The sequence below is a fragment of the Moschus berezovskii genome, chromosome 14 (genome assembly GCF_049115385.1).
Source record: "Moschus berezovskii isolate FMDL1 chromosome 14, NW_MosBer_1.0, whole genome shotgun sequence".
In the NCBI taxonomy this organism is placed as follows: domain Eukaryota; kingdom Metazoa; phylum Chordata; class Mammalia; order Artiodactyla; family Moschidae; genus Moschus; species Moschus berezovskii.
Window position 1 is genome coordinate 68,008,273 of NC_142473.1, and position 16,233 is coordinate 68,024,505.

Consider the following 16,233-nt stretch of genomic DNA (forward strand, 5'->3'; position numbering starts at 1 on the left):
AGAGTGTATTGTTGACAACCATGGTATTAAAAAGAAAACCCACACAGCTTAAAAATGATACTAAAAATCTGAGGTAAAGCTGACTTTGTTTTAAGGAAATTTTACTCAGCTTTACTGGTAAAATAATGGAGACACATTTGTGATCAACTTAGGTAATAAGTTTATATAAGAAACTGATACAACTTTTTTTCATTTGTAGAAATAGTTGAAGCTGAAATTTAATCACACTTGAATTCAAATTCTAAATTGTGTACCCAATATGTAAGATTGTCTCTTTAGAGCCTTAATACTTTTCCTCTTTTTTTTTGGGTCCTTATTTTTTAGTCTTTATTCTGAATCACAATCTTCAGGGCTCAACTTGTTTTTGGTCTAGTTTTCTAAAAATGAATCTAGAGGAGGTAATGCTCCTAACAGAGCAAAGCAATTCTTCTGACTTACTTTTTAAGGATAAATTTTTGCTCAGTGTAATCAGTTTTTCGGAGAAGGCAATGGCAAGCCACTCCAGTACTCTTGCCTAGAAAATCCCATGGATGGAGGAGCCTGGTAGGCTGCAGTCCATGGGATCGCTGTGAGTCGGACATGACTGAGCGACTTCAATTTCACTTTTCACTTTCACACATTGGAGAAGGAAATGGCAACCCACTCCAGTGTTCTTGCCTGGAGAATCCCAGGGACAGGGGAGCCTGGTAGGCTGCTGTCTATGGGGTCGCACAGAGTCGGACACGACTGAAGTGACTTAGCAGCAGCAGCAGCAATCAGTTTTTGGTTACTTGGCCACAGTTTTATTCCTTTTTTTTGATAGGTAAGAAGTGGATTTATTCACAGCAAAACACACTCCACAAACTGAGTTTGGACCATTGCAGAGGGCCAGTGCAGCCAGCCAATAGTTTTTATCTTTGTTTAGCTCTTGAAAAAAAATGTTCTTGAACACTGAAATACATGTGAGAGCAAGACAGTTGAGTGATTAAAGGAATACCCACACTTATGTCACTTTTAGGAGAGATGAAAGATAAAATATCTCACAGTCTCCCTCAGATTTAATTTGGGGAAAATGCATTCATATTTGAGGATTTCTAAAATGTTTAATTTACCTCTTAAAAATGGATCCCTCATGTTTTCAAATAGTAGCAAAAAAGACCAGGAAAGGACAATAGTTGTATATATGGTAAATACAAGATGACTTTTCTTTGTACTGTTGACATATATTTTTAAACTGTATTGGCCAAATAACATAAGCTGCTATTTCAAATGTGAATGAAAGCAGCAGCAGGAGACATGACTTTTTTTGAGATCCTTTTTATTTTTTAAAGGATTGTTTTAAAATGTTAAACTACAAAACCGATTCCGTACATTCTGCCATAAATAAAACGAACAATAAGGCAGGACTCTACATAGGCAAACCAAAAACAGCTGTTTTCAGAAAATGTGATAAAATGCTTTACAATCATAAGCCATCCAGTTTTTAAAATAAAACTGTTGAAAATCCACAAGTCTTCAAGTTGTACATACAAGACACCCTTGAAGTGGGAACAAAATGTGGTTCTGCCACTTAGTACTGTTCTCACACTTTTGAAAACGTAATTCTGCTTAGAGCATAGGTCTGTTCCAAATCCTAAAATTCATGTAGGTTGGTTGGTTGTTCTCGAGAACCATTTGATAGAGGCACCAATGACAATTCAACTTTGTTTCCAAGAACCTTGTAACAAAGCACTGTCTCTTTTAAACATATGACTTAGAGGCAAAAGGATAAGAGTTTTCTTCTGAGGCAGCTGCTACACCTGCTTCACCGAATTCGCTTTTGCTGCCTTGCTCTGTAAATGTCATGAACAGGGGGAACCACAGCTCCCTTTTCCTCATCTTCATCTGAATCCTCGTTGGGCCTTTTGACAGCCTTCGTGAGCACTGCATTACTTTCCACTGGGCCATTGCCTTCTACGGCGAGCTCTGGGGCTCCTCCAGTAATGATCCTCACAGCTTCTTCAACTGCTATGGAAGCAAAACAAAAGGACTGTTGGTGGGTATTTAGAAGTATGCTACTGTGTCATCCACTTTGTTATAGAGCAGTAACTAACACAATATTGTAAAGTAACTACAGCCCAATTTTAAAAAAAAGTATGCTGTGAAGGAATTATGTACTGCTTTGGATACTTTATCATTCTGTAGCCTCCTACTAGCAAATTCTGAGACAGTACTACTGATACTAAATCAAGACAAAAAAACTACGGTTAAAATTAATAAAGTTTTCATAAGCAAAATCTGATAGTGGATGTTCACAAGAATAGGAAAGATAAGCTTTTTATGATACTTTTTTTTAGCAGAATTAGAACGTGAACTGGCCTCTCTGTACCAAAGAGGGTTTGACCCCTGTGAGGTGTCGCTGTACTGCTGCAAGGTGGCTAGCTGGTTTTGGAAACTTCAGTGGCGATCTCTCCTGTCTTGAAGACAATAATGTGAATTCCACTCTAAAAATGGAGCCTGATCACTTACTATTTGGTATCTTGCATCTTCGGAAAATTTCCATCAGTTCATCCACTTGTACAAAAGGACCCTATTTTGACACAAAGAAAACTTAATCCCCAATAATCTGACAAGTTAAAATAGTCCCACTTTGTATTTCCCATGATAAAAGAGAAAAAGTACATAATTACTGTATCTACCCATAGAGCAGATATCTGTCATGAAAATGGTGAACAAACCTGGAAACAAATAGGAGGTGGGAGAAGTTTCATTAAAACAACTGCTGCAGGTGGTACTGGGAACACTCCACCAGGGACAGGGTGTAAGCCTGGAGCTGTAAGAGAAAGGAATATAGGAATGGGACGGAAGAATTTCTACACGTGTCATAACTAACATAAGTAATTTGTACATAAATTACTATGTACAAAGAGTCTATGTTGCTGTGTTCTGGACATCTTAAAATGTTTTTAGTGTTTTATATGTTTGACCAAACTCAAGTGGGTGAGACAGTGAAAACAGTCTCAACCTCACGGCCACTGGGAGGCAGAAAAGTAAACGAGTGACTTTGCATAAGATGACCCAGAACCTGAGTTAGTCAGTTTTTGTCAAAGATCATATCTAAGCCTCACAAGTCATTTTTTCAGCAAGCCCATTTAAAGTCAGTTATGCAGTAATGTATTTCATCGTAAGGGCCCTGTTCACATAGAACTCAGAGACCTGTTAGTACTGTAAACAATGCCAAATATCACCAGAGTAGGTCTCCAGTTGTGCAGGCAGCCTGTACGCAGCAGCGTTTCAGAAATCTCTCTTTTAAGTATCACTGCCAAATGGGCTACTGCAACCTGGATCAGTGAGGTTTTTTGTTTAAGACATTTTAAACTCATCTTGATTCAAAGATTATAGCCAAATCAGTTGTCATTAGTGACCCTGAGTCTAATTATTAACCTACAATGGAAAGGTGACATTACTTTGCCCCCCCCAACCCCCACACACCTCTGGCTTTAAACCAACAAACAAACTGAGGTCACAGTACTGGATCTAAAGTCATGGCTTACGTGCTAAATGTCGTGGCTGAAATGGAATCATCTGCTGAGTGTCTGGTTTAGGGTATTCTGGTTTTCTATCCACTTCATCTTTCAGAACAGGCACTATAGAAGGAGCTACAACTGGGTCTGGAATTATAGCTGCTAGCTTAGCACGGGAGACATCCTGAAAATGCAGAAGAGAAGAATCCTAAACCTGAAAAAGGGACTTACAGAGTAGAACTGTGCAATGCTACACTCCTGAGGACACACTGAATAACTGGGTTAAAACCACAGCGAGAATGGAGAAAGGAAAGCAAGAACTTCCATGATAGTGAAGACTGACAAGCGTTAAGAGTCATTAGACTCAGTGTCACCAGGTGGGACAATTGTAGGATCCTTTTGTAGGTAATACATACCGGGTAGATGTATATACCTGGTAGGTAATAGATACCAGGTAGAGGTGGGGTAATTTGGAAGAAAATCTGATATCTCCTTTCCACTAACACTGAACATTATCCATCAGATTCTCTAAGTGAAGAAGCTGATTAAATAAGGTGCTCTTTCATGAAACCTAACAAAGCTTATCACTTACGTTAGTTCATAAGATTTTGCTAATGAAATGAAAAATTATTCCCAAATACTGTTACAGGGGAGAAGGAATGTTTGTTGATTAACCACTGTTTGTCAATTTTTGCCGTTCACTCATTCTTTGAGGAGGTGGATAGGATCACCTCCATTTTACAGAAGGGACTAATGCTCAAAGAGGTTCTGCGATCTCCAAGGTTATCTGGTTAAGAAGCTGACAGAGGAGTTGAGAGCACAGGCCTCTCTGACCTCACACCCATTCTGTCTTCTTTTCAGTGTCCCAGCAATGCCTGCCAGAGCTGAGAGCAACTCTCTGAGAGAGCCTGTTTTGCCAGCATCAAGGGATATAAGCGAATTTCATGTTCTCAAAACTTGCTCATATGCAGCTGGTGGCAAATCTAAATGAGGACACCCACTGAGAATTGCTTTTTTTTCTCTTTCCCACTCTTACTTATGTACCACACACAGAAGCATAATGATCCTTCCCAAATACACATTTTAGAAACAGAAATACAAGATGGAAAATTCATGAAGATATTTTCATTAACTTCCTTAATTTCCATGTTCAACTTGGCAAAGATTCCACATAACAGTCTTAAAAATGCCTTTGACTTTTCATTAAGAATGCGTTAAACCGGGAGCAGAATCCCCTCATCCCTGAGCAGTAACCCTAGTTCAGAACAGGAATATGGGGCTGGCATACAACTGGAGCTTCCATTAATGAAAAGGTCGGAAGTTTATTTCAATCTGGTTCAGACACAAGACCAATGAGACTCAGGCTAAAAGAGGGCAGTGAGGAAGTGAAGAACGATGGTGAGGAACATCCTAATGCCGGCTGGCTTAAGGAGACCAGCAGTCCAGAACTCTTGTGGACACAGCTTCCCCTTGGATTTTCACCTGGTCTTTGCTCACTTGACACAGAAAAATCAAGCAGTAATAGAGCAATGGTTTTCTCACCAAGGGCTATTTCTAGGCCATTAATCTTTCCTTTTGGCCTGAAAGAGGTCAGGTTCCAGATCTGTTTTCTTAATGATGCAGTAGTCCAAATAGAGGAGTTCCATTCCTAGATAAGCTGTTCGATTGACCAAAAAGTTTGTTCCAGTTTTGTTCCAGAACTGGAATGAAATTTTTGGCCGATGAAATAATTTCCTAAAGGCCTCCACTGAAGGAGCCCTGTTTAAAGATACAAACACTTCAAAGAAATTTATGGATTTACCAAACTATAAAGTTTCTTCATTATATCTACAACATACATAGCAGGAATTACATTTGGTTTAAGATCTATCAAAACACACTCCTCAGTTTTAAGAACTGTTAGAGAAAAACTAACCTAAGTGACATTCAGATTTTCTTCCCTCTTCGACCTGCCCACAAAATGTAAGATATAAGGCATTGACAATTTCAGGCAAAGAATGAAAGTTTGTTAAATCTCATTTTAATTCTCATTTTGTTCAGTACTGTTGATAATATTTCACAAACCCAAGGAAAATCCCTGAACTTTTTGTATTCTGCAAATCTATTCTAAAACTAATTTCAATTTCAGAGTTTACTTTAAAGTTTATCCATGAACTATTCTAAAACATTGGGAAAGTAAAGACATCACACACATCATGAGCCCAAGTACATACCTTATACCCGAGTGCTTTTAGTTCACTTGCAGAGCAAGGATACAAATCCATGAACTTGTATCTGTCTACCAGTAAAGCTGTTTCTTTGCCTTCATACTCTTCTTTGAATGCTGTAAACCGTCTTTTCTCCACTTTGAGTATACTAGCTAGATCACCAATATTACTTTCAAAAGCTAGAAATCGGGCCCAGATTTCTCTGTAGGAAAATAAATATAATCAATACTTCACTATCCTGGGTTTGGGACTTATAAAAATCTGCCAGTTCCCTTCCTCCCCCCTTTTTTAAACTATAAGAATCTATTTTTTTTTATTATAAAGATTTCTAAACTTCAAAACATAGAGTAGCATAATGAATACCTATATTCCATTACCTAGATTCAGTCATCATTAATATTTTGCTACATTTGCTTCCCCATGTTTTCACTTAAGTATCTGAAAGTGAATTATAGTCATCATAACCTTTCACCCTAAATACTTTCATATTTAAGGTTTTTTTGTTTTTTTAGTTTTTTCTTATTTAGCCTACTTCCTATCATTTGTGGTCAATGAGACATTTATCCTAGAGACAGTAAACTCTAGGTGGGGAAGAGCTGAAAAGGAACCTAGATTTCCAATTTCTCCTGAATGATATGACTTCACCATTTTGTAGTGGCATGAATTAAAATACAGAATACATTCTTTGTGCAATGTATGAATAAAAATATATTTCAAAATCTAACATGATTGTTCTCTATTTTTTCCCATTAATAGGGATCACTGGGGACAAATTAGTGCCTCACTGCTGTTCTAACAGCCAAAATTAATTCTCTGAGACTTCACTTAAAATGCCAGCAAGCACCTCTGTACTAAAGTAATACAGTGACTTCCTATTTTATGCTAGGTAGGGGACTATCACAAAACTTCTATACTGGTAGACACTATTGCTACTCAACAAGAAAGTAAGAATTGGGAAAGTCAGGAAACCTGCCCAAGGTATAGCTGACTGAGTTGGAATTTGAACCCAAGACTAAGCCTTACTACTTTCACTGTACCACTATACCATGTTGTTCCTCTGGTATAACGGACAGAGTCAAAACCATAAATCAGGGATATAACCTGTCAAGCAAACTCATTTTGTAAGAGTCTTTGCTCTTAAGAGATACAAAAATTTCAGAACTCTGCCCTAATTTGTCCATGTTAATTTGTAGGGATATAGAGAAAAATGTATTAAAATATATTAAAAAAAAAAACAAATTATTAAGGCATCTCTCAAAATAATCCTAGTCAGTATGCAAAAAAATTTTTTTAACAAATCTTAAACAGGTATGAAAATATTGCAGGCAGCCATTTGTAAATGAAACTTCAAAAGAGAAGGGAAATTTCTACTGAAACTTAGACTCACAACAAGCAAACATTCATCCCATAGACTACAGTTCAAGTATTAAAGCTACCATTAGACCCTGACCAGTAAGTTTTCACAATGGCTTACCCAGATTTCTCAGGAGGAAGACTTCCAGATGTTAAAACTCGTTCAAACAAAACTCGAGTATTATTGTCCTCTAGGATATTAAAGAAAATTTTAAATATTTTTAAAAATTTAGTTCTATAATTCAACAAAGCATTATCTCACTGAATCCTCATAAAAATCTTATGCAGAGGGGTCTAAGTATTATCACAACCAGTATTTATATATGAGGAAGCTTGAGGTTCAAAAAGATGAAGTGAACTGATTTGGCTCATTGTTAACTGAGTAATGGACCTGTAACTAGAAGCCAGACCATACTAAACAAAAGGTACTGAATAGGTGGATGGGGTGGTGGATGAACATGGATGATTTTAGAAGATAATAATGCTGACATTCGGCTTCCCTGGTGGCTCAGCAATAAAGAATCCATCTGCAATGCAGGAGACGTGGGTTCAGTCCCTTGGTTGGGAAGATTTCCTGGAGAAGGAAATGGCAGCCCACTCCAGTATTCTTGACTGGAGAATTCCATGAACAGAGGAGCCTGGCAGGCTACAGTCCATGGACTCACAGAAGAGTCAGACATGACGAGGTGACTAAACAACAATGCTGACATCAGATTCCATCCTCAATTTTACAGTAAAAAATATTATACATACTAGTAACTATTCTAAAAAATGAAGCAAAATAATATAAAACTGGTGCTGCTGCTGCTGCTGCTAAGTGAGGAACATTCATTTCATACAAGAAATTTCTTTTTAATTAAATGCTCCACTGACTCACTTTCTGGAGTTAAGTCCTCTTCCAGAGAGTAGAATCACTAAATTGAAATACCAAGTCATGTTTTAAGTTTTATTCTTTTCTACTATTTAGGTAGACAGAATGTTATATTTAGCTAAAATATCATTAAAATCATTAACATACACCTGTGATATCTAAGTTTACATCTAATTATTTACATGACACAACTTTTTATATTTCTTTCTTAAATCAGTTTTTATACCAGGTCATTTTTAGTCAAGAAATTACATATCCTGGATTGTGGTGTGGTTAGGTTGACTAAATGAGATATATACATACGTATACCAATTCTCTAGCCTTGTGCCTGGTGTAAGGTAGGAACCCAATAAAGGATTGCCATTATTGTTATTATAACAAGATAGAAAAATAAAGATAAAGATGCTCATAAACATAATGTTTCTTTTTTTAAATCTCTTCCCCAGTAGCCTCACAGCATTTTACTCTACTACTTGGGCATCTTTGAGTTTTCATGGCTTGAGATTTGCGGCTTTATTGGGATTGTGTTGCAGAATTAAAGACCATTCTGCAGAGGGAAAAATTCCAGGAACATAATTTCAAAGAATGACATTGATGGTTTAATATTAACCATTACACATCTAGACTCTACTTACCATTGAGGTGAGAAAGATAGTCAATATAGGCCAGGACATATTCTGGAATGTCTCCATATTTCTTTAGCCCCAGCTCAAAAATCTTAAAGGCAACAGATTTGTCCTAGAAATAAAGAAAGCAAAGTACTGATTTCCATCAGATAAGATACTCAAAGAATATTAAAACTACATTTAAATATGACTAAGTACATTAAGAATTAAAAAGGATATTAAAATCATGTAAAAACTGCAGCATTAAATACCATTCAGGGGATTTAGATTCAGAAATACGGAGTTTAATAAAGTATAAATTAGCAGGCAGAGGGGATATGAATGATGCTCCATGTAATTTTACACAGATTCACTTAGGTCTCCTTTATGATACAGAAGAATTAAAGTTTAATGACAGAAACTAGGATTGCCTTTCTTTTAATTAATTTATCTCAGATAAAGGAAATTATTCTATCTTTATATTTTATTTCAGGACTTACCTTACTACAGTAATATTCCATGAGTGCTGCAGTAACATAGACATGGTGGCGGGTTCTGGTATCTTCTCTTGCTTTTTTAAATATCATTCTTCCAGATTTGATACCTTCAGCTCTTCTTGCAAATTTCATGTATTGGATATATACCTATGCAAAAAAGTATTTGTTTTCTATAGATTAGGTAGAACGTGATGCCTGTGGCATCTAATACAGGCTCACCATACTTCTATACTAACATGTTGTGCTGTATAAGAAAGCAATTTGAATACCTGAGAAATTGAAAAGTATCAATAAGATTATAGATATTGCACTATTTAAATCCATAAGCAATTTTTTTCTGGTATTAAAGATGCACGCAAATTAATTTTTTTGAGATATAATTCACATAGCACAAAATTCACCCTTTAAATGTATAATTCTGTGATTTTTAGTATATTCACAAGGTTTTATAATCATTACAATCATCTAATTCCAAACACGCTAATTAAACCTTAAGAAGGAATAAAAGTGAAAATACTAGAAAATACTAGAATTTCTTGACTTACTGCTTTAAAAACCCACTACTCTATTTTCTAAAGAACATGTAATGTAACTTCATTGATAAACTGAATCATTTTATACTTTGCACTAACAAAGTACCTAACACATAATGAGTATGCAATATTTATTCAATGAACAAAGGTCTGTGGACTATACACAGGGTGACTATGAGTAGGCGCCTCATTGGCCCAGTTTTGATGATGCCAAACCTCGTTGCCCAGATGAATGAACTATGAGTTACTTGAGGAATGAAATTTAACTTGTCATTATACTGCTGGAATCTAGCACAGTGCATAGCACAGATGCAGGCTGCTAAACGAATTTTAAAAAGATGACTAAACGCAAGCAGTGGAACCCTAAGGTAAACAAACAAAAAAGGAACAGATCTGTAGTTGACTTGAGGCAGAGGGTCTAGAGCCCCATGCATTGGCCTGTCCACTTCCCCTCCCATTGAAAGAGTTCCACTGCACTTTTGCAAAAATAGTGCCTTTGAAAACCACTATTACAGAGTAGAATTCAGGATAAAGTGAGTTCCTGTCCAACTGCTTCCCAGAATGTTGGTTTCTCTTGCCTCCATTTACTTAAACATAAATATTTATTAAGTAACAATTACATAGCATTCTAACTATGCTCAGGAGGAAGGTGTTAGAAAAAGCCCCACGGTAGCTGTTTCATACTTCTGTACTTTGAAAAAAAAGTAGAGCAGTGAGTACCTCAGTTATTGTCAGGGACTGGGAGACAGAGACATATATGTGACTATAAGGGGGTCACATGAGGGAATTTCTGTGGGGTGATTTAAGTGTTTTATATTTTAATTGTGACGGTTGTCCCATGACTATGTTATTAGTCAAGATTCATAGAACTAACAATTCAACAAAAACAGGAAATTTTACTTTATGTAAATTAAAAAACTTTTTTATAAAAGCAGACTGCAAAGGTGGGAAAGAGATTTACAAAGTTACTTACCAAGGTGGGATCAATATCCTCAATTGCCAGAAGTCTGTTATATATACTGTGAACTTTCTCATACTTCATGCGACTCTAAGATGGCAGAGAAGAAGTGGATATAAATATATACTCAAAAACAAGCAGGATTTGAGCTCTGAGGAATCCAGAGGCTGCACCCCACAAAGGCACCTGCTTTGAGTATAAATATATAATGAGCGAAGGACTAATAACTTCATTTTCCATTATCTCTGTCTTCAAAAAGCAATATGTCTGGCAAAGAAGCAGCTAGGAAAAAAATATCAGTGCTGTAGTAAAAAATCCAATTATAAGAAAGTTCTAAATGTTTTAACTTACCTCTTCATAATCTGCATATGCAAAATAAAGAAGCATATTCTTCTTTAATAAAGTGCTTATGGCTCTTTCATATATATTAGCAGCTTCATCACTAAATAATTTGGCATTATTCATATCCTAAGAGAGAAAAAAGCTCACTTACAGTAATTTTAATGTAGATGAAAGAGAATAAAACACAGACTCATATGTATATACCTATGGACATACATGCATTTCTGGATTCTTAAAAAATTCCAAAGACTTCTTTCATTATTTTAGCATAAAAAAGAATCATGTAAGTACTCTAAGTGATTCATCACTTTAATACATTAAAAAAGAGCCATTATATTTTAATTCTAAGGTAGTCTAATCACCTAAGACAGTCACTAAGATTCATAGTGACATAAGATTAAAAATTTAAATTCTTACACATTATTACCAAAATTCAGTTTTATACTTTTAGTAAATTATTGCTATATCGAAACCACGAAAATACCAAAAAGGGAGAAAAAAATGAATACTCACCCCCTTCTCTGCTAACAGTTTACTTGATTGCTCAAGATATTGGGCAGCTTCATACCAAATATCAGGGTGATGGCCCAGCACCAGCAGGCACTGTTCATAAGCAAACATAACTAAGAGAAAACATTTGCAACATTTAATTAGAATAAACATTATTTATAAAAATATTTTATAAATATTTATTTATCCATTATTTACCTATCCATATAAGCATCACAACTAAATTTTTAGGCTAAGACAGGGCCCTCAATAATGAATGATAATTAGAAATAAAAATCTTTAGTGATTATTATCATCCACCCAAACCCATTCATTTATCATTTATTAAATTAATATTTATTGAGTATTAACTATATGCTAATGAATGTGAAAGACACTGTGAATATACCAGTGACTAAGACTTCCTATATTCAAGAAATCGACAATATTTTGGGAAGATTGATATTAAGAAAACAATTGTAAAAATAAGCAAGATGAGGAAAGTCTGTATGGTGTACTCTTAACTAACAGCAGCAGGACTTAACATAGTTTAGAGACTCAAGAAAGGCTTCATTAAGGAACTGACATCTAAGCGAAACCTAAAGAAGGGATAGAATCTGGTCAGATGAGAGTGTGTGTAAGTAGAGGCAGGAAAGACAGGAGTAGATACAAAAATGGTGCAGGCAAAGAAAACAGTACTTGCTAGACTAAGAGAACAAGGCAAGATTAAGGAGTGTTTTTAAGTTCCAAATTCTAGAGCTAGCAGTGGCAGAGTAGTCTGTATAAGACTAACTCTTGTGGGGGAAAAAAAAAATCACCTGAACAATACAAAAAGCAACAATTTGAAGGCACCAGAGAATGACCAAAAGAAAAAGAAACCAGGGAGGCCTGAGCTCTAAAAAACTGGAATTTAAAAAAATTGTAGACATGTATTTAATATGCTATTCCCCTCAAATACACAGCCCTGTGTGTATAGTTCTGGGATAGCTAGAACTCAAGTCAAATGCTGAAGTTTTACCAGCTTGAGGTAAGAGACATGGAGTTCTGGGTTAGAAAAGCAACTGGAAATTAAGGGGGAAAATCCCCCAAAAGAGAACCACAGAAGGTGGAGGCTGAAAATCTGGACATAAATGCCCTCAAATTTTTAACTGACTCTAAAATAGACATCCACAGGAAAAAATACAAAGAGCCCGAGCAGAAAGAACTGAAAGAGCTGGAGTGATAGCTCATCAGCTGCCCACTGTAATGGAGACCATGTTTGGAATCTGACTCCCAGCAGGTTAAGGGATTCTGAGTAAACACCTTGAACTTTCCATTGTCTTAGGAGTAAAGACTATATCCCAGGACTAAGAGATTTACTGTAAGACAAAGGTTACTAACGCAGGCTCAACCTAACACTGTAAAACCAAGCCTCCACAAAGTCCAGGAGATCTGCCAGTAATTTAAGTCCCTGCTAAAATAAAACTGAGCATTCTTCAGAGGAAGATAACAGTATCTAGTCTTTACTATGTATCATTTACACAGCTGTACAATGTCTAGAAAGTTTTTTTTTAATGTCCAGACTTCTGACAAAACAAAAAATGTGACCTATAGTCAAGAGGAAAAGAAATCAACCACTCAATGGCACAGATGTTGGAATTAGCAGACAAAGGTTTTATAACTATTTTAAATATATCCAAGGATAAAAAGAGAAAGATGGTAATGGCCATGAAATCTCAACAGAAAAAGGAAAATTGTAATACATAAAAAATTCTTAGAATGGAAATTTATGGAACTGAAAAGTAGAATATTTGAAATGAAGAATTCACCAAATGGGCTCACCAGCATACTGTATATGATAAAGGTCAGTGAACATGAAGACATCTATAGAAATTATTGAGTCTGAGAAACATAAGAGGAAAAAAGCCTGGGGATAAAAAAAACCAGCCTTGGTAACCTATAGGATAATATCAAGTGGCCTGCAGCCATGACATTAAAAGACGCTTACTCCTTGGAAAGAAAGTTATGACCAACCTAGACAGTGTATTAAAAAGCAGAGACATTACTTTGCCAACCAAGGTCCGTCTAGTCAAGGCTATGGTTTTTCCACTGGTGATGTATGGATGTGAGAGTTGGACTGTGAAGAAAGTTGATCGCCGAAGAATTGATGCTTTTGAACTGTGGTGCTGGAGAAGACTCTTGAGAGTCCCTTGGACTGCAAGGAGATCCAACCAGTCCATTCTAAAGGAGATTGATCCTGGATGCTAAAGCTGAAACTCCAATACTTTGGCCACCTCATGCTAAGAGTTGACTCATTGGAAAAGACTCTGATGCTGGGAAGGATTAGGGGCAGGAGGAGAAGGGGATGACAGAGAATGAGATGGCTGGATGGCATCACCGACTCAATGGACATGAGTTTGAGTGAACTCCGGGAGTTGGTGATGGACAGGGAGGCCTGGCGTGCTGTGTTTCATGGGGTCTCAAAGAGTCGGTCACGACTGAGTGACTGAACTGAACATACATATAATTGGAATCTCAGGAGAGCTAATCTTGTTACCTCTTTTAGTTATCAGGGTCTGATCTTCTGTACGAAGAGGGTTGCTCTTTTCCCACTGTATGTACTTCTTCCACATATCCACCTGCTGAGCTTCTTGAGGAGTATTCTGAGGAGGCACTGAGGGAGCATTGCGGTCCAAACCTTTCATTACTGTCTCATATTCCTAGACAATAAGCATTTAGAATTCTGTGGTAAGCTGAAGAACAACTCATATATGGAATGGAGTTGATCAGTTTGGAATATTTTGTTCAAAATGCCTTTTTTCCCCCCAAATACTACTTTGTTAATATAACCTAAAAACTATTTAAGAGCAGGGAGAAAGATAAAAGATTAATTACTCAAGAACAGGTTCCCAAGATGAGGTGAACAGAACAGTCCTGGGCCCTCTCTGTAAGTGATCTAGAAAGTCATTCTCAGGACAGAGAGGTTGACACATCAACATGACTAATGATCTGGTGGCATCATTACTGCCATCTCTAGAGAAACTTTCTTTTAAAACTTCAATAGTTCATAGTATTAGGCTATTTTCCCTAACTTCTAACAGTGTCACCGAGTGGAAAGGAATGTACACAAGACAAAACTCTGTCCCTGAGAGCAATGTCATTAGACCAGACAGTAGTACAGTATTCAGATATGTATGAGCAGATAGGAGGGATGGATAACAACTACTTGATTAATTCCATGTAGAACTTTGTCTCTACAACCTCTGTTTCTCTATTTTAAAAAATAATTTCTTCCAAACTTGATTTATTCTATTTTATCCTTTTACAAGTCCGTAAAGAGGTATTTCACTTTAAATATCAAATACATCATCTGTTCAGACAATGTGATTAACTGTTATTAGTTAAGATTGCCAATGATTGAACACATTGAGTAACACCAGATGGGAAAAGCTGTGTAAATAACATACTCATAACAAACATTATAGTAAGTGGCCTGATGGAATTCCATACCTTTGCTACCCGCCTAGCATTCATGTAATCTCTACTCCGATCTTCAATCATTTTTTTAGCTAAATGAATATTGATACCCTTAGAGGAAAAAAAGAAAATGTACATTATTTTAAAATTAAGTATATTTTAATATTAGAATACAGTTTATTCATTTGCTAAATAACTTTCAATTATTTATTTTAAGAGGTTTTTTGGTTAGTAAAATAAAGGTTCGATTACTTTATATGCTTAAGAAATCAAGGAGGACCTGCCTATATGTTATGAGATGGCAGTAAGCTTCAAAGATAGGGAATGATTTGGAAAGGGTCAATTATTTCACATATGATTTTACTAATAAAGAATGATGTACAGATTCAGCTAGGTGAATAGCCATGGCTTAGTTCTAAAAGCCTTTTTCTAACTAGGTCTGCATAACTTCATTCATGCCTAGTAGTTCTCAAAGAGTAGTCCAAAGTTCCCCAAGACCCTTTCAGAGGGTCTGTAAGATCAAAACAATTTTCATATATTACTGAGACATGATTTGCTCCTCTCACAAATATACAGAGGAGTTTTTCAGAAGTTATATGACATTCAGTATGATACCAGATAGAATGTAGAAGCAGATATGAAAATGTGTCCTTTACTAAGCTAGATACCAAAGAGATTTGCAAAAATATGAAATAATGCCACTTTTCTCACTGAGTTTTTTCTTATTTGGGAAATACAGTTTAATACTATTTATGTTAAAATATAAGGAGTCTATAAGTATAAACTTTAAATGAATTAATAAATATCTTGAAATTTTCTCAGTTTTAATTCCAGCATAAGTATTCATAGGTAAAAGCCACATTAAATTTAAAAGTTCTTTGGGGGATTCCCAGGTGGCTCAATAGTGAAGAATCTGCCTCACAGTGGAGACACTGGTTCGATCCCTGATCTGGGAAGATCCCACATTCCTCAAAGCAATTAAACCCGTGCACTACAACTATTAAGCCTGTGCTCCAGAGCTGGGGAGCTGCAACTTCTGAGCCCACCCGCACAAGAGAAGTCACTGCAATGAGAAGCCTAAGCATAGCCTCTGCTCGCTTCAACTAGAGGAAAGCCTGTGCAGGAACAAAGACACAGCACAGCCAAAAATAAACAAACAAATACTAATAAATCACTTGCTTATGAAACAAAGACGTTGGACCACAGCCCCACATCCCACAGCTGCAAGGCAACAGTCACATCACTGTAACCAGGAGAAGGAGGGGCACTGCAACCCACCACTGCGACCAGACAAGGAACTACCAAGGGGCTCTCACAGGAGCCAGAGGCAGCACGCGTGTGTGTGGCTGTGTGGGTACACTCTAGCACTGAATGAAAATGGTTTCGTAAGAATCATAATTCTCTTACAGTACTCTCTAAAAAATAACTCAACAGTAACAT

The 16,233-nt window shown here is 36.5% G+C and overlaps 2 protein-coding genes across 7 annotated transcripts in view; one reads left to right on the forward strand and one right to left on the reverse strand.

The window, feature by feature from the left end:
* Positions 1-4,640, forward strand: part of TCP11L1 (t-complex 11 like 1) — a 48,705-nt gene extending 44,065 nt beyond the window's left edge. For all 5 annotated transcript variants that reach the window (XM_088843232.1, XM_088843230.1, XM_088843229.1 and 2 more), the window contains one exon: positions 4,344-4,640. In XM_088843232.1, coding sequence (XP_088699358.1) covers positions 4,344-4,384 — 41 coding nt within the window. In that variant the 3' untranslated portion in view covers positions 4,385-4,640. The remainder of the gene's footprint in view (positions 1-4,343) is intronic.
* Positions 1,277-16,233, reverse strand: part of CSTF3 (cleavage stimulation factor subunit 3) — a 66,358-nt gene continuing 51,401 nt past the window's right edge. Inside the window, exons 9-21 of one of the 2 annotated variants that reach the window (XM_055423802.2) lie at positions 14,827-14,904; positions 13,874-14,036; positions 11,362-11,471; positions 10,858-10,974; positions 10,522-10,596; positions 9,019-9,162; positions 8,549-8,651; positions 7,164-7,233; positions 5,696-5,891; positions 3,513-3,666; positions 2,697-2,791; positions 2,488-2,548; positions 1,277-1,983 (exon numbers count right to left, since the gene is read on the reverse strand). In XM_055423802.2, coding sequence (XP_055279777.1) covers positions 1,784-1,983; positions 2,488-2,548; positions 2,697-2,791; positions 3,513-3,666; positions 5,696-5,891; positions 7,164-7,233; positions 8,549-8,651; positions 9,019-9,162; positions 10,522-10,596; positions 10,858-10,974; positions 11,362-11,471; positions 13,874-14,036; positions 14,827-14,904 — 1,566 coding nt within the window. In that variant the 3' untranslated portion in view covers positions 1,277-1,783. Of the gene's footprint in view, positions 1,987-2,487; positions 2,549-2,696; positions 2,792-3,512; positions 3,667-5,695; positions 5,892-7,163; positions 7,234-8,548; positions 8,652-9,018; positions 9,163-10,521; positions 10,597-10,857; positions 10,975-11,361; positions 11,472-13,873; positions 14,037-14,826; positions 14,905-16,233 lie in introns of both variants that reach the window. The other variant, XM_055423801.2, reaches the window with a different exon arrangement.